This window comes from Monodelphis domestica, chromosome 5 (assembly GCF_027887165.1).
Source record: "Monodelphis domestica isolate mMonDom1 chromosome 5, mMonDom1.pri, whole genome shotgun sequence".
In the NCBI taxonomy this organism is placed as follows: domain Eukaryota; kingdom Metazoa; phylum Chordata; class Mammalia; order Didelphimorphia; family Didelphidae; genus Monodelphis; species Monodelphis domestica.
The window spans coordinates 214,426,365-214,445,546 of record NC_077231.1 but is presented as its reverse complement, the minus strand read 5'-3'; the positions used below and the strand labels follow the sequence as shown (position 1 = coordinate 214,445,546).

The 19,182-nt window shown below is 41.1% G+C and overlaps 1 protein-coding gene across 1 annotated transcript in view; it reads right to left on the bottom strand.

Annotated features, from left to right (window-relative positions):
• The window catches only part of TBXAS1 (thromboxane A synthase 1), a 258,599-nt gene that overhangs the window by 147,040 nt on the left and 92,377 nt on the right, over nt 1-19,182 (bottom strand). The window contains exon 5 of the mRNA XM_007504415.3: nt 2,562-2,678. Coding sequence (XP_007504477.2) covers nt 2,562-2,678 — 117 coding nt within the window. The remainder of the gene's footprint in view (nt 1-2,561; nt 2,679-19,182) is intronic.

Here is a 19,182-nt window from a genome sequence, read left to right as displayed (position 1 = left end):
ATAGACTGCTGAAGGCTGGCATAGCCTGGAGAAAGCTCCTGGCAGTGATGTTCTTGGAAAATGGTGCTCCACTTTGAGAACATTCGATGCTGCTTTAATACAAAGAGCTTAACTAGGAAAATGTAAAGGCCAAGCCACACTATGTGAACACCTGTAATTCTGTGAATGTTCTCCAGTCCAAATGGCCAGAGCCATGCAAGTCATGCAAGGCAATTTAAAAACACATACCAAGAAATGTGTTTGCAGAATTCAGTGATTCAAAAGGAAAGGAAGCTCTGTGTTCTCCAAGTTTGGTAACGATTAGCGGGAATGATGACCACGTCCAATCCGATCCAGCCGAATCTATTCAAATGGCATTTATCCATTTTTTACTACACGCAAGAAACTATACTAAAAAATCTACCACTTCCTGTTGGCCGCCAATAGCTCCTGCCCTTAAGGAGTTTACATGGGATGGGAGTGGATATACATCTGCCTCTTCTTCTTTCAGAGATTCACTCTCATGGGCTGACCCGTGTCACAGGAAACATATGGATGGAAAGTCAATATTTTGGAGAAATGGTGGATCTTCATTGTTACCATAATGAATTTAAACCTTGAAATTAATTGTAAAAATTTCTATCTGATCTTTCTTATACTGAGGTTCCTGAGATTGGCACCAGATTAGATCATATCTCCTCTTGTCGAACATAGAAAGACACAGAATACATAGATGTATATATGTACATATATATGTACTCAAATACATGCAGACACACATATATGTCCTTGTAGAGGAATATAGACACTGTAGATGAATATAAGAATACATATGTATATCCTTATATAAATGTATATCTGAAAATCCAAAAGTCTTCATGTAATTTTTAAGTTATTCTAGTTATATGATATATACAATATACACAAACATATACATGAATGTACATATAGGAATCAATGGTGTCCTAATAGTTCTCTCTGCTCCCTACTTGAATTCATATGCATATGTGTACATGCATGTATATATGTATACACACATCAACACACATGTTGAGAGATTATGAGTGGGTGGGTTTGGACCTGCGATTTCATTATTCAGGGAATTGCAGTGAATAAATTTCCTTTACCAATGCATATTGGAGACAATTTTAAAACATAATTTTTGAGTTGCTTAGATCACTCAAAAGTTAACCAAGTAAAGGTTTATAGGTGGGAGATCCTGGGTTCAAATTTAGCCTAATTCCTAGTTGTATGACCTTGGGCAATTGACTAGCCCTTACTGCTCTTCTGCCTTGGAATTAATACATGGATGGTAAGGATTTAAAAATAAATAATCATTTAAAAATAATTAATTAGCTTGTCTAGGCTTACAAAGATAGTGTGCATAGAAAAGGAAGAACTTGAACCTGGGTCTTTTGGCCTGGGAAACTAGCTCCCTTTCCATTATATGAATAAAAATGTCTTTTATATGAGAATCTATGTATGTATGTATACACATACACACACAGAGATATAAGCAACTAGGTAGAGCAGTGATCAGAGTGCTGGACCTGAGTTCAAATCCACTTTCAGATATTTGCTAGCTTTCTCACCCTGGGCAAATCACTTACCTTGTTTCCTCATCTATAAAAATAGGGATAATTATAGCAGCTATATCACAAAGCTGTTAAAATAAGATAATATTTGTATAAGGCACTTTGCATCTACTCTACTAGCTATGTAGAGGACATCTCAAAAGTCTCAGTGAAGTTTCAAGCTACTAAAGTTTAAAACTGCACTAAGACTTTTAGAACTCTGTCTGTCTGTCTGTCTGTCTCTGTCTCTATCTCTCTTCCCTCTCCCTCCCTCTGTTTCTGCCTTTATCTCTCTCTGTCTCCCTCTCTCTCCCTCCCTCCCTGCCCCCATATAAGTGTGGGTGTGTATGCACATACATACACACACACATATACAGCATGAGGCCTCATGTACAGCACAGACATCTTTGATTGTTGTAAATCATTGAATGGATCTACAAGCAGAACTGCTACGTGCCAAGCAATATGTCATGGTTCAGCAGCTTCTGCTTGCCCAGATCCTCCAACTTCTGGTCTGGGTGCACCTGAGAGAATAAAGACCAGGTACAGCAGGTATCGTCAAGAACAATGATATTTGGGGGCAGCCAGGTGACTCAGTAGATAGAGCACCCGGCCTGGAGATGAGAGAACCCGGGTTCAGAAACTTCCTAGCTGGATGACCCTGGGGAAGTCACTTAACCCCAAATGCCTAGCCCTTGTCATTATTCTACCTTGGAACAGATATTTAGTAGTGCTTCTAAGGCAGAAGGTAAGGGTTTAAAGAAAAAGGACACTGATATCTCTTCTCTTTTGCCATAGATTTGACCATGACAAATACCAAATCCCTCTGTGTGTGTGTGAGTATACACATGCCCAGTCATTCATTCTGAAAGCCCTGGGGCTGGGCCTCTCAAAGGGCTATGTCACTTGATGCAGTGATGAGAGAGGGGCACAATTTCCCATTAAGCTTTGGGCAGAAGAGATCTGTTCCTCATGGCAGCAGATGCTGCTCCATTTTCCATGTCTTACCTCATCCAGCTTTTTAGGACTAAAAGCAGGAGTCAGCGTACTTCTGACCTCTTCCCATCTCTTGTTCCTCAGAAACAGGATGCTGTCAGCAATTGGCTTGGTCTCCAACCCTGACATCTGGTCAAAAGGGACAAGCAAAAGGGTTCTGAGTAAAGCCAAGACAGCCTATCTTTTCTGCAAGATGAGTTTATTATAAATGTCAGGGCTAAAGCCCATCAATGATCCACAAATTAGTACTGTGCTTGTGCAGAGACAGGGGAATGATCTAAGGGCTTGTTGTAAATGAGGCTCAAGATACATGAGTGAGGGCTAATGGGGTGATCAGTGTTGGCTATGATTCCAACCTTGTTGCAGTGTGCAACAGTGATCACAGAAAATAAATCCTTTGTGGAGTGCATTACCCCATTTAGAAAAGATTGATTGAGAGAGCCTCCTTTGAAGCTGGACACCAGCTGGGCAAATGTCTCCTTAGCTTGGCTTTTAACTCCTATCATTTGGACAATGGCTGCCATTTCCTTGGATTTACTAGCTTGGGACCAGAATGGATTGACAAGTGTGTCTGGATCCAAGAAGTGAACTCAGATTGGGGGTCGTTATTAGTGGGTGAAATGGGTCTGGTGAGTTTTTACTTTTGACATTATTCTTCAGAGCTGGTCTCTTCCATTCAGCCCACATCAGTTTGTTCCTTTCTGAAAGCAACATTTGCTACCAGTACTATGGAAGGGGATTTGGGCTAACAGACCCGAAACTGCTTGTCTACTTGTTCTGTGATGTTGGGAAGGCAGGGTTGGTAGGAGCTTTTCAGACGGGTGGGTTATCTTCAGGCTAGGAATAATGTTAGCTTTTCCTTTGAATTATTAAAACTAAATACTTGGGGATATCTAGGTGATTCAGTGGGTAGAGAGCCAGCTCTGGAGTCAGGAGGACCTGAATTCAAATTTGAACTAATACTTAATACATAATATCAATTCTAAGACAGAAGAAGGAAAGGGCTAAAAAGAAAAAGACTAAATACTTGTAGTTATTATATTTGTGGATTAGTAGAGGGATAGCCAGATGGAGTGAAATAAGCCCTCAACTAGAAGTTTTATTTTAAGTTCTGGCTTCAATTTCATGTGACTTTGGGCAAGTCATTTTATCTTTTTTTTTTTTTTAATTCAAACCATTGCCTTCTGTCTTAGAATCAATATTATATATTTTTTCTAAGGCCAAAAAAAAAAAGTATAGGCTAGACAATGGGAGTTTAGTAACTTGCCTAAGGTCACACAGCTAGGAAGTGTCTGAAGCCAAATTTGAACGCAGGACCTCCCATCTCTAGGCCTGGCTCTCCATCCACTAGCCAGCGGACTGCCCCCTAAGTCATTTCATCTTTAATTCAAGTATTGACATTAAGACCTGTAAGGCATTATGGCTAACCTCTGGGAATGAGAAGACAAAAGGAAAAACAGTTCTTGCCCCCAAAGAGCTTAAAATGTGATCATGGAGGGAGCACCACAGGGTCAGGGACTCTTAATTTTGTGTGGGTGTGAGTCATGGACCCTTTTGTCAGACTAGTAAAGCCTGTGAACACTTTCTCAGAATCACATTTTAAATAATTGAAGAAGTTAAATTTAGTTAGTAAGTTAAAGCCATTAGATTGTTAGCTCCTTATAGGGAGGGATGGTCTTTACTGTGCTTGGACTCTTTATATATATATACATATAGTTACATTAAAATTCCCAAGTATCTCCCAATCTCCCTCCCTGCCTCACACTAGAGAAGACATCATTTGACCAAAAGATAGATGTATATATAAAATCATCCTGCTTGTTTCTATTTATCTCTTCTTTCTCTGGAGGTGGACACACGCAAGTCATTCTTCAAACAATATTTCTGTTGTTGCCTAGAATGTTTTCTTGGTTCTGCTCATTTCAGTATCCACAATTTCATGTAGGTCTTCCCATGTTTGTTTGTTTTTAATGAACCAACTCATCGTTTCTTACAGCACAGCAGTATTCCATCACTATCATCTGCCACAACTTGTTTAACCATTCCCCAATTGATGGGCATCCTCTCAATTTCCAGTTCCTTGCCAAATTCTTAACAAATGTTTATTGGTTGATTGATTGAGATTTCAGTAAAAGCTTCAGTGAAAGTAAAGATGTAACTTTGTCCCCATCCAAATTCACAGCCACACTGAAATCTCTTCACAGAAGCCCACGTTAAGAATCCCTCTTCTAGGGGGCTAAGGAAAGACTTCCCACAGGAGGTGAAGCATGAGATGAATCCTGAAGGAAGCTAAAGATTTTAAGAAGAAATGTGGAAGAGAAAGAGTATTCAAGACATGTGGAAGAAGTTATGCAAAGACAGAGATGGAAAACAAACGGTACTGCAGATAGAGAGTTGGACGGGAACAAAGGGTGAGTGAGTCTGGGTAGTACACGAATGTAGGTGGGGCCAAACTCTGAAAGGCTGTAAATGTCAAACTAAAGAGATTGTATTTCATCTGTGAGGCAAGAGAGAACCACTGAAGTTTTTTGAGTAGGTTGATGTGGCGGATTTATCCATCAGGAAGATTATCTGGCTGCTTTTGTGGCAGATGGATTGGAGAGGAGGAAGACTATATAAGTAGGAAGACCCACAAGGAGGCTGTTAAAATAGTCCATCTGAGAAGTAATGAGGCCCTTAGCTAGGGCAGTGACTACATAGAGAGAAAGGATAAATGAGAAGGAAAAAAAAGGGAAGCAAAATTGAAAACAAGACTTGGCTACTAATTGGATATGGGCATTGAGGAAGAATGGAGACTTAGGAATGAGCTGTCAGATTTGAACTCTAGTGACTGTAGAGATGGTGATGCCCTCAAGAGAAATGGGAGAATTTGTAGGAAGAGAAGCTTTTGGCTCTATAATGGGGATAAGAATATATACTATCTCCCTCACAGGGCTATTCAAAAGGCTTTACAAATATTATCTCATTTTAAAATTATGACATTCCTGAGAGGTAAGTACTATACCCATTTTACAGATGAGGAAATTGAAGCAGACAGGTTAAGTGACTTGCCCAGGGTCGTAAACTAGTGTCTGAGGCAAGATTTGAACCTGTCTTCCTTACTTCCTTACTCTAAGTTCTCTCTCTCTCTCTCTCTCTCTCTCTCTCTCTCTCTCTCTCACTCTCTCTCTCTCTCTCTCTTTCTCCATATATAGTCTTCCTTCCTTCCTTCCTTCCTTCCTTCCTTCCTTCCTTCCTTCCTTCCTTCCTTCCTTCCTTCCTTCCTTCCTTCCTTCCTTCCTTCCTTCCTTCCTTCCTTCCTTCCTTCCTTCCTTCCTTCCTTCCTTCTTTCCTTCCTTCCTTCCTTCCTTCCTTCCTTCCTTCCTTCCTTCCTTCCTTCCTTCCTTCCTTCCTTTCTTTCTTTCTCTCTCTTTCTCTTTCTCTCTCTTTCTCTATGAATAGAGTATGTATGTATATATTAAAATACTAATGTATAGTTTATTTTAGCTGTAGCATGCCAGGTATATTAGCATCTTGAAAGTAATATTGGTATATTGATATTGTATCTTATGTATTCATTTACCAGACTCATGGTCATGTTACTTATTGATTATTGTATTGCCAAATCTTCAGTCCAAAGGACAAAAAGAAGTCCTGAGCAGGACCTTATTCCTTACCAAGTCACAAGCTTGATTAGCCTCCTCCTCTTTGATTACGTGATTGTCAATTCAACCAATGTTAAAACCTATACCATGTCCCACTTCACATTCCAAAACGCTCCAATAAAAGTTCGGGTTCACATGCAAGCCGCTCTCTTTCTTTTGAGAAGCATCACCAGAGCTTGCTTGCTACATTCCTCATGTTTTAACTTTTTGTCTCTCAGGTGACCACCCACGAAGAAATTAAATAGGAACTGCAGGCAGTTCCAGCATTAGCTAAGCAAAAAGACAGAACTTTTCTTTTAAATTTGGGGTTTTTAAGAAGGTTTCCTGAACTCTAAAATGGGGCAGCTAGGAGGTACAGTGGCTAGAGTGCCAGATCTGGAGTCAGGAAGACTCACCTTTCTGAGTTCAAATCTAGCCTCAGATATTAACTGTGTGACCCTAGGCAAGTTACTTAACACTGTTGGTCTTCATTTCCTCATCTGCAAAATGAGTTGAACAAGGAAATGGAAAATAACTCTAGTATCTTTGCCAAGAAAATCCCCCAAAGGTCACAAAGTGTTAGAACTGCCTGAAAAAAAAGTCTGAACAAAAACTCTATACTCTTTCAACTCTAAATCTAAGATCCCCATGATCCCTGCAAAGCTACCTTTGCAGAGGAGATAGTTATTCAAGGGCCCATTTCATTTGTATAACTTTTCTTGTCTTCAGCAATTTTGTCTTTGCTGTGTATCAGGATTTCCTTTGAACACCATTTTAGAAATCAGAAGTCTTGAGTTCTAAATCTGACTTGGCTGCTAAATACCTATTATACCTTAAACAAGCTGCTTCTTCCTGGGCCTTTGTTTTCATCATTGAATTATGGAGGTCTCTTAATTTATACTGGCCTCTTCCATCTCTAACATTCCTTTGATGAGACTAATGTGTATGAATATTGACTCTACCATCTGTCTTATTCTCCTTATAAGTTTATTCTAAATTTTATGTTAGATTACCCTCTTTTTCTATGGTCCATGAAAAAAAAAAGGCAAATTAGTACCCTGTAGAGAGCATGAGTAACAGGGCCATAAAGTAATAGAAGGTGAGATGTAGAATTTTCTGTGGGTGTATGGAATTTTTAAAAGCTCTCTGAATGTTTACAATAAATATCTGGCCCCTTAGGCAAGAAGCTTGATCATTGAGCCAAAGATGTACAGAGTTTTCAATACTATATTATAGTATACTATATAGCTATGTTGGCAAACCTATAGAATGTGTGCCTCCCCTTTCTACATGGCATGAGGACATTTTTCTCATCACCTGTCCCTATACCCAGTGGCTCAATGGGAGTGCTCCCTCTCTCCCCTGTCTGGGGTAAGGTGGGGGTTGGGGGGCTCACATGTGGCATGAGGGATGCAGTTTGGGTACTGGGTCTCTAAAAGGTTCACTATCACTGCTATATAGTATTGAGATGTATTGGCAAACAGTCACATTCAGGGAGTAAGACCCTTGAATCACTCCTCTGTTTCAAATGGCCAGTGTAGACAGTGTTTGATAGTGTATTCAACCAGTGGCTTTCTTTGTTAAAAACCTCATTTGTCTACTATACCTCACTACCAGACCTTTCTTGCTACTCTTGCGATATGCAGGACATAATGAGAGCAACCTGGGCTATCAGCCAATATATTCCCTGAATCGATGATTCGGATTTCCTCAGCTGCCTTAAATTCCCAGGAATTCTTTTCTTTTCTTTTTAATTTGAAGAGAAAACGGTGGGTTCCAGTTACATTTTACTGTTAAATTTCGTTCACTCTAATGAATGGCTTGAGAATTAGACATCTCCTTCCCATGTGGCATTTGACAACTCAGGCCAGTGTCTCTGCTTCAGAGGAAGGTAACTTTCCTAACCAGCGTGATGCTGGAGTAAATAGGAATCTCTGATATCACTTCTCAGGAAATTATGCCCTTAGGGTCTAGTGGCCTCTAGTTCTGTGATTTGGCTTGGCTAGAAATGTTCATGAAAAACCCTAGCTAAGAGCTGGGGATCTGCTTGATAAAGTTCATCCCCAGGATTGATGATGTCTGGGGCAGTGGATTATCTCCTGAGCTATAAATATTTGGGGAAGTCATTTGACTTCTCCATGCTAGTGACTTCATGTTTAGCGTATATTTTGTATTACTTGGATATGTGCAATCCCGCTCTTGCCCAAGCCTGGAGTGGTTTCCTAAGGGACTTCCCTGAGGCTCTGAGTGCTTCTGGGTGGAGGAGGAGATTCCTGATTGCCCAAGAGACCACTGAGCCAGTGTAAGTGGGGAAGGAACTTTTTTGGAATTTGGAGAGACCTAGGGGAGACAGGAATTCCAGAGAGAGGCAAACTAGCACTTTGAATGGAATGTGGGACGTCTCTTTGGAGCCGCAGACATATGGGAAAACTGGCTCCCGACATGTCTCCTGGTTTCGAGCACCTGAAAGCCAGCTAAGAGCAGATGCTCCCTTCACCCCCATCATTCTTACTCCTTGGTTAAACTGAGATCTTATCTTGCTCAGGAAGCTCTCCTTTACTCTTGTGTTCGCTTGTCTGCTCTAATCTGGACGAGGTCTCCAATTCCTGTTTACTGCCTGCTTTGATAAAGAGTTGGCTAGCTAGCCAGCTATTGGCGATTGTCTTTTGGGGAGCCAGGCTTGAAGGGAGGGCGAAAAGCTGATGAGAGTACACAGGGTGTTAGCTTCCCCTTTAAAGCAGCCCTGAGCCCAAAGGGAGGACAACCTGCAAATATTTGAGGTGTGGTAGCTAGATGGGATCTAACTGGAGATAGGAAAAGGAAGGAATAATCACAGCAGCCAATGCTGGGTGGGATCTTGCCTGCTCCTGCTCACCAAGGCTCTTGAGGGAACCACCACAGCCCGCCTTCTACTCTCCACAAAGGTGGATATTACAATGTTCCTTTGGACAGATGGGATATGACTTTTCAGTTCCATCTGAGCCATCTATCCACATCACACTCAGACCAGACATCTTACACTACATGCGTCTTTTACCTATTTTGCATGAGGGCTCAGCTCAGAGAGGGCAACGAGGTGACTCAGTGGATTGAGAGCCAGACCTAGAGACAGGAGGTCCTGGGTTCAAATCTGGCCTCAGACACTTCCTAGCTGTGTGACCCTGGGCAAGTCACTTAACCCCCATTGCCTAGACCTTTCCTCTCTTCTGCCTTGGAACCAATACACAGTTTTGATTCTAAAATGGAAGAGAAGGATTAAAAAAAAGAGTAAGCAAAGATTATATACATGTTGTATATGTGTGTGCATTTGTGTGTGTTCACTCTAACTGAATGGAGGCTCCCTGAGGGCACAGATGGCTGTTTTTATATTCTCAGCTCCTGGCACATAGTAGGGGAATTCATAAATGCTTATTTAATTTAACTGCATTGAACCTCCAAAATTACATTTAAAGTTCACAAGTCAATTAGGAGATTACTATGGGAGTCATCAGAACATTTATTATTCCATAGGGATAGGCTCTGAACCTATGTTTTCATTGGAATAGGAAGCTCCCAAATGAAGAAACTCCCTCTAATAGTGCAAGTTAAGGAGCAGTTAGGTAGCATAATGGATAGGGAAACAGACCTGGAGCCAAGAGATTCTGAGTTCAAATCTAGCCTCAGGACAGTTCCTAGCAGTATGACCCTGGGTGAGTTACTTTACCCCTTTTCTAGCCCTTGCTATCCATCTGTCTTGGAATAGATACTAAGACATAAGGTAAGGGTTCCAACCTCCCCCCTCCTTCCCCCATGCAAGTTGATACTTTTTTTCCTAACTCACATATTTAGAGCATTTCCTAGAGCAGAGGTAACAAATATGCAACCATGTGGCTCACAATACTCCGGAATCAGATTACAATGTAATTGGGAAATGTTTAACAAAATAAATAAAGCTACAGTAAAATATCGATTCTGTTAATATGTGGTTTTCTAAGTTTTCAGTATGTTGCCCACAAGGCCCACAAGGATCCAGTTTAGTAGCCCCATTTTCATTTGAGTTTGTCTCGGCTTGCCTAGAGCCCGGGAGATGATGTGATGTTCTCAGGTCCACAAAGCCAATATATGTCAGAAGTGGGCCTCGAAGCTCCTTCTTCGTGTTTCCAGGCCTAGCTCTCTTTAGGCTACTCCATGCTGTGTCTCTCTCAGCACAGCAATAATGATGCACCAAACAACAGGCTAAAAGAGATGTTGAAAGCGTTCTAAAGTGCCCAGAGCTTTGCAGAAGATACAAAAGGTAGATCTGATACATTCTGTTCCCCTTACGGTCCACTAGGGCTAAGGTTGCTAAGCAAAGATTTCTAAAGACAATATTACCTAAGTACATTACAGAGTTACAAAATGAAGTGCTGTGTAACATCAGAGGGGGAGCTTATCGCCATCCCAGCAGCATCCATCACTCCATCATCCAGCAAGCACTGGATGCAGCTCTCACTATCATCTAGGCACTGTGCTCAACTTTGGGATACAAAGAAAGCAAGCAAAACCCAACTGGTCTCTGCTCTCAAGGAGCTTCTCTTCTGTACTGCTCTGTTCAGAATGGACGGAAGGGCTCCCAGAAGGAAGAGCACCAGCTGCTGGGGGACTGGGCAAGTCTTCCTGCAGAATGTGGGATTTGAGATGAGTCTTAAAGAATATCAGCCTTCCAGACATCAGGGACAGAGGGTGCAAAGGCATAGAGATAAAGTGTTTTTGAAACTGCAAGTAGATTGGTGGAACTGAATCATAAAGTGCATTCATAGGGAGAAAGTAGAAGGAGGCTATAATGGAGGAAGAGGCAAGGTTAGGAAGATATGAAGAATTGAAATGCCACCCAGAGGATTTTAAGTGTTCGGGAGCCAGGGAATGATACAGTCAGAATTCTAGGCATTATCTCTGGCAGTTCCCTATGCCCCTTCCTCCTTCACTCAGACAACTGATCTTCTTGGCTTCCTTAAAGTCTCAATTAAAACTTCACCTTCCACAGCAACCCCTCTTAATTCTAGGGTCTTCCCTTCTCTATTTCCTGTTTATCCTGTATTTTTCTGGCTTCATATTTATTTGTTTATGTGTTATTTTACCCATTAGATTGTAAGCTTCTGGGTTATGTATCTCAGTGGCTTGAAAGCCAGACCTGAAGACAGGAGGATCTGGGTTCAAATCTGACCTCAGATACTTCCTAACTGTGTGATCCTGGCCAAGTCACTTAACACTAATTGTTGAGCTCTTACCTTCCTGCCTTAGAGCTGTTACTAAGACAGAAAATAAGGGGTTAAAAAAAGGATTTTAAACTTTTCAAGGTCAGGGACTGTCTTTTGCTTCTCTTTGTATCCCCAGGGCTTAGCACAGTGCCTGCATGTAGTAAGAGCTCAGTCAATGTTTATTGAATGAATGAATGTTGGCAATTGATTAGAGGATGAACTGAAACAAGGGGGAGACATGAGGCAAGGAGACCAATCAGACACTGCAACTGCAGCATTTATTTGAGAGATTGTGGGGTGGGCAGAGATAGGCGATGCTTCTTCTCTGCTGCATCCACATCTGAAGTATTGTATTCAGTTCTGGGTACCAGGTTTTAGGAAGGACGTTTATACCATGGAGTGTCCAGAGGAGGACAACCAGAGAAGACAAAGGATCTCTCAAGTCCATACTGTATGAACATTGGTTGAAGGAAAAGGATATGCTTATTCTGGAGAAGGGAAGGCTAGAAGTCTTCAAATACTTGAAAGGCTGTCATGCAGGAGATTAAAACTTGTTCTATTTGGCCCCCAAGGGCAGTACTAAGTGTGTAAAATTGTAAATAAGGAAATTGTTGTCTAACTTTAAGGGAAAACTACCTAATAATTCAAGACAACCAAAAATGGAATGGGGTGCCTAGGGAAATAGTGGATTCCTTCTCAGTGGTGTTTTTCAAGCAAATTCTAGATGGCTACTTCTCATTTGTGGCAACAGATATTCTTTTGGGGCAATGGGTTGGTTTATAGTAGATGGAGGCTGAGGTCTTATCTAACTTTTCAATTTGGAAGTTCTGTGAGCCCAAATCATTTGATGCCAAATCCCACCACACTTTCCTTAATATTTGCCTCATCTACTTCACTGGGCTGTATAGGCATTATATACAAACGAGTAATGCTATATAAGAGAAGAATTTGCAAAAGAGAGGAAGATGAAAAAGAAGGAAATCTGATCCAGTGAAGCAAGAAGCACTACATGTGGGGGAGGGGCAGAAAGGAAGAGACCCAGGATTCCAGGGTGAGAACAGAAGCTAAGTAGAACTCAAAACTGCCACTTCAACTCTCTCCTTCAGCTGAGAGTCTGACAAGAGCATCTTGGGGGCTGGAGATCTCTCTTTCTCTCTGGATACCAACCACTTCCTAGTGATCCCTGGAAGTCTTTTGCTCATCTCAAACATTGTAGATTGGACTTTGAAAGAAGCCATCTACTGAGAAAATCCTCTCAAAGGATTTTCTCCAACTCTCTATCCCCAATTTGTCCTGAAATACAGCAATTTAATCAGTTTAGCTCAAGAGTAGGGACAACCAGCCGCTGACCAGAAAAGGGGTCAAGACTGAGGGTCTGGACCCTAAACATTTGTAAGGGTCAGTCTGCCAGTCTCTAGGGACTCCTGCTCTCCACTTTCCTTATACAACTATCAATTTCCCTTCCCTGTGTGGTTATCTATTAAAGTGTTACTATTTAGATCAAGTCTCCCTACTTTCTGACACCAAAGAAGAGGACTGAAGATTTGGGGAAAACCATACCCTTCCACAAAGAGGAGGACTAGCTCAAGACCAGGAGTGAACTCAGATATTAAAGGGGAAAGTAGTAGTTGGGGTACTGGGAGAATCTGGAGGCAGGAAAATCTATCCTTCCTCTCAACAATAGCTAAGATCAAGAAGGGAGGCAGTGGGTCATTTCTCTAAAACCTTTTCCTCCAGTCCTTAACCTTCACCTCCCAACCCCATTCTTTGAGGAGACATATTCTGTCCCTCAAGGAGACAAACTCAGGTTGTCTTCACCAAGGGGAACAGAGAGGAATATCAACCTCTTCTCCCATCTCATTCTCTCAACCCTTTCTCTCCTTCTCTCCAATTCACTAGTTTGGGTGGGTGTAACCTCCCTTATTGGCCTATATTACAGCTAATTAGTTAATTGTTTAGTGAAAGTGCCTCATAAATAAAACTGAGACTGTGGCACTAGGGAAGGAGCATCAGATTAGGAGTATGGGCATTGCCAATTTACTGCCTGTGTGACCTTGGGCAAGTCACTTAGGCTCTCTAGGCCTCAATTTCTTCCTCTTTAAAAAGAAGAGGTTGTATTACATGTTCTCTAGAATCTGTTCCAGGTGTAAATCCATGTTCTAAATATTTTCCTCCCAGTACCTTTTACTTATTTATTCCATCCCAACAACAAAACAAGCCTACCCTCACTTCCATGTACAATCTTTCAAATAGTCCTTGGAGAATATACAGTGGTGTTTCAGAACAGACACAGGTGCCTCAGATGGCATCTTTACATGAAGAGAATCTGAAGATCTTGCTCCTCATAGCCATGATAATGCGTATGAAAATGCCTTGGAGGGGCTATAGAGTAAGCCTAGACATTCTGCAACTGGAAGTAGTCTGCCAGTCCCTAAATGAAAATGAGGCTCTTTGGCTATGGAGGAGTTCAAATGGCTGCATGGACTTGTACAATATCTGTCTTGCCTTAGTCCTGTCGATGACCCTTTTCTCTCCTTTGTTTTCTGGTGAGAGACCACCCTGTAAGGAGATAGGCCTTGTTGCCTTCTCTTTAAGAAAAAGAGTCCTAGAAATCCCGAATTCAGATTCCAAGTCAGGTTTTACAATCAGTCCATTATCAACGCTCTCAGGAGGCTTTTGGACCCGGGCTATCAGAAGCTGAGATGAGGACTTATGTAGAAGTCAGGCTGTATCAGGATCCAAATTTGGTGGCCTAATGCTATGTAGGAACTGAGCTAAGATAAGAGCCGATTCCCTCAAGAACAAGATGGCGTAGGGGAAAATATTTCTACATTTGTTCTTAGTACACCTTTGAAATGAATTTGTAAAATTCATTTATAAAAACCAATTAATGTTAAGTGACAGTAGAGTTAGTCACGAGGTGTTTAACAATGGGGAAAACACCATAGGTAGGGTCAAAATTGGATTTATACGAGTGATACGAGGAGGTTTCTTCATTAGGAAAATAGTCAACACAATCATATTGAAACAAAAATACCTACAACCACATGATTTTCTCAAGAGATGTGGGGAAAGCCTTTGAAGAAGTCAAAGAATTACTTATTCTAAAAATTCTAACAAGTTTAGGCATAGAGGTAACTTTTGTTTTGTTTTTTAGGGAGTTGATTTTTTTAATGCTAACTTTTATCTTCATATCACTTCTAAGACAGGAGAGTAGTATAGACTAGGCTATTGGAGTTAAGTGACTTGCCCAAAGTCACATAGCTAGGAAGTGTCTGAGGTCAGATTTGAACCCCGGTCCTTTTGACTCCAGACCCAGAGTTCTATCCACTGTGACACTTAGATGCTCCAAGGTACCTTTTGTAATATGTTGTAGGAACCTGGTGAATGGGCTTTAAAGGGAAGACAACCCTAAACCTTCAGGATACTTTATAGCCCTAGAGTTGGGCGGAGAGGGCAGATGGTCCTGGGATAGTGAGTCAGAGGATAGTTATTACAAACAGAAACGATTTCATTTTTGGTCTTGGTATCCTCAGTGCCTACCAAAATGCCTGGAATATAGTAATCACTTAATAAATTTGAGTTGAATTTGAACTATGTTTAATTTGAACAATGCAGCAGGCTGTCTTTGTTTTGTGCCTTTGAATTATTATGTGACCTGCCCCACTCTATATGCTTGGGATTATTTACAGAACCCAGGTATTGTACTCAATTTGCCTTAATTTTCCCTGGTCAAGTCTTTCTATTTGCCTGCTTTGTAATGGGCAATCCCTCTTGGGTTATTCCCTAGTGTTGTTACTAATTAATGTATTTGTGCTGACTCATGATGCTTATTGTAGAAAAGGCTCACGCTTACAATCACTCTCAGGTTGTCCCAACCTGCCTCAGTATGCTTGCTGCTTGATTAATGCTCCAATTACAATGTGTCAGTGCATATCCCAGAGACCAGGGCTTCTGGGACACCAGGGTAACTGGACCAAAATGGCGGACTGGTTTTTTGTATGTATCCTTTGCCCAGTAAACAGCCAACTGTGCCTGTGAGTGAGTGTAAGAAGCATCTTCCTTGGTTCAACCCAATAACCCAAAGAAAACTTAGTCGTTTTATTGATTCTGCTGGGGCAGTCAAGCTACTCTGTTTGGATATGGATGATGATGGATGGATAGAGAATTTAGTAAGCACTTACTCTACTCAGTGCTGGGGATGAAAGCCTGCTCTCAAGGAGCTTATTTAATGGGAGAAAATAACATATTAAATGGTGCTGGAAAGGGTGGGGAGGACACCCACTCCAGAGCACTGTGAAGAAACTGAGGAAAAGCTCACAGAGGCCCCAAGCAATTCAAGAGCCTTAGCAATTCAAGGCAAAAAACTCCCCTATTAGACCTAGGGGATACAGGGGAAGAGTCCATGTATTCAGGGGCATTAATATATGCGTTTTGTCAGTATGTATTACCTTACTGCCACCAAGTAGTGATAACTTTCACTAATTCTTTTGAAGGTGAAAATAAGAAGTGTTAGTGTGTGTGTGTAAGACACCAAGTGTTGTATGCCAAGGGTAAGAAGCTATGGAGTCTTTCTGGTTCCCCGGGCATCTCTTTACTTCCCTGAGTTTTGGTTTTCACATCTGTAAAATGGGAAAAATGATAGCCCCTACCTCACTGGATTATTGTGAGCATCAAATGAGATCACAAATGTACAGCATTTTGCCAATCTTAAAGTGCTACATAAATGCAGGTTCTTAGTGTCTTGACTGAAATAAGGGCGTGAAATTGATCATTACTGAAGTGTGTGGTCAGATTTAATATTTATCCCAGAAGATTTAGGAATGTTGTGAGGGGCAAATGGCATAAATGTCAGGAATGCTACACACGTTATAGCACTGTGTAAATGTTAATTTATGCTATTATTATTATTATTATTATTATTATTATTGCTAATTAGGTAAGAATATGTGAATCTTATATCCTGGGCTCAAATCTAGCCCTTTGTGCCCACACACAAGCAAAAGAAATGGTAACTGGGGAGGAATCTATGTTGCCAAGAGCAGGATGTGGGCTTCAGTGCTTCCGTCAATGGGCAATGTCAATCTGTCCCTAATCACCTTAGGTGAGCACAAGGATGTATTGTGTATAGCACTCCTAAGAAAGATTAAGCCTGCTTCCCCTGAGCAAACTGTAAAGTCATTATTGTTTTCTGTTTATTTAGGAACCTTTGAGAAAACAAGGCATCCACCAAAGATCTATTCCTATTACCTGGAATATCCTCCTTACTATTTTCTGCCCATATACTTCCTCTCCTTCCCAAACTACCTAAAAGTTTGCTTTTCAAAATACAGGAAAGGGAACAGCTGTGTGGCTCAGTGGATTGAGAGCCAGACCTAGACATGGGAGATCCTGAGTTCAAAATTGACCTCAGATATTTCCTAGCTGTGTGAACCTAGGCAGATCACTTAACCCCCATTGCCTAGCCCTTACCACTCTTCTGCCTTGGAACCAGTACATAGTATTGATTCTAAGATAAAAGGTAAAACAAAAATTAGATAACACAAGGAAAACTTTCTAATGGAGAGAGGTTCTATGCTAAGCATATTTAGAGCTGGAAGGAGTCTTAAAAATAACCTAATCAGGGGCACCTGGGTGGCTCAGTGGATTGAAAGCCAGGCTTAGAAATGTGAGGTCCTGGTTTCAAATCTGACCTCAGATATGTGTGACCCTGGGAAAGTCACTTAAACCCCCATTGCCTAACCCTTACCACTCTTCTGCCTTAGAACTAATACACAGTAGTTATTCTAAGATGAAAGGTAAGGGTTAAAAAATAAAATAAAATAACCTAATTATGTGATACAGTGGTTAGAGGGCCTAGAATCAGAAGGACCTGGGTTCAAATGTGACTTCAGATACTTCCTTCTAGGTGTGTGACCCTGGACAAGTAACTTAATTCCATTTGCTTAGCATTTGCCCTTCTGTCCTGAAATTGTTACTAAGATAGAAAGCCAGGGCCTGAAAAAAGGAAAGGATCTTGTTTTCCAAATGAGACAATTGAGATCTACAGACACTGTGTCTTAATCAAGGTCATAAAGGTAATAAGATTCAAACCTGGGTCCTCTGAGTCTGAACCCCAATACAAGACTCTTGCCTCTCTACTATATTAAACTGCTTCTCCTCCTCTTAGAAGCTTTCCCTGATTTTCTCTGCTAAATTTTCCTTCCATAGCACATTCCCTTTCAGTTGCTTGTATAATGACATCCTCTAAACATCCTAGTCTTTTTTTTTTTGCATACATATACCACTTAAATTGTGAATTATTCACAATGGGAAATATATGTACACACATATACACATATGTACATATGAAAACACACACATTACACAAACACACACACACACACATATATATATATACACATGGTACTAGGTGGCACAGTGAATAAGCATGCAGGACTTAAAGGCAGAAAGAGCTGAGTTCAAATCTAGCCACAGATACTTACTAGCCATTGTAACCCTGGGCCAATCACTTAGCCTTTCTCAATCCCAGTTTCCTCATCTGAAAAATGGGAATAATAATAGCATCTACATTAGATGGTGATTGGGAGGGAATCAAATGAGAACATATGTAAAGTGCTTCATATACCTTAAGGTGCTATGTGAATGCTAGTTCTTATTATATGTAATAATATATTTCATATTTTCCCATAGTACTTTGCGCAGAGCTCAGGACATCATTAGGCAGCTAATAAATACTGCTTCAATTCAACGAACATCATGTCTACTCTGTACGAGGTACTGTGCTGGGAATACAAAGATGAAGGCACTTCCATTGTGTTGGAGTGGGGTCGAAGGTAGGTAGGAAATTCAACATGTACTCAGGGAAAGCTAATACAAGGCATAGCGTGATGGTGTGAAGGACAAATCAGACAAAGTGATCTAGGAAAAGCTGGGGGGGGGGGGCGGATCAAGGAAGGCTTCGTGGAGAAGGTGGAACCTCAGCTGGCATCTGAGAGAAGAGAAGGATTTGAAAAGGCAGAGTGTAAACCAAGCAGGGAAAGGTAGCAGCTGCTAATGGAGGTGGCACAATCTGAAATATGGCTGGAAATGTGGCAGGAGCCTGGCGAATTGGCCATAAACATTCCACATAGCAATTCTTCAAAGGATGAGTGGTCTAAGGATACAATTCTCCAAAGAACTCTGCAAAGTATTAGCCAGTATGAAATTTTAAAACAAATCACTAATGCTAAAAGAAAACAAAGACAAAAACAAAACAGTCCTTCCCCCTAAGAAGCTTCCATTCTATTGAGTGGTTAGGAGATGTCCACAGATGCCTATAAGGTAGACTGCACAAACATTTATTACTCATTGCTATGTGCCGGGCACTGTGCCAAGCACTAGGGATACAAAACAAAAGGAGGGTCTTGGGGTAGGAGAGAAATTCTAGAGTTTATCATGCACATATACATAAGAAATAAAATAAAGAGATTAGTCATTAACTTGCTAGTACTCTCTGGACAAACTTCCCACAGTCCTTTGGGGTATGTGTGCCCCAGGATGGGAACCCCTGAGGTAGCTGGTGAAAGGAACAAAGGAAGGATCAAAGTGTTCTGGGAATATTTGAAGAAGGAAAGAGGCTAACAGCTTGGGGATCTGGGAGGAGCCCAGAAGGCTTCATCTTGAAGAATGAACCTAAACTGAGTCTTGTGTAAAAGATTTGGAATCGGGAAGGTGAAGGTGATGAAGGGAAATATTTCCAGCTTGGGAGCCAGTTTGTATGAATGAATGCATGGCGCAGGAGATGACATACTG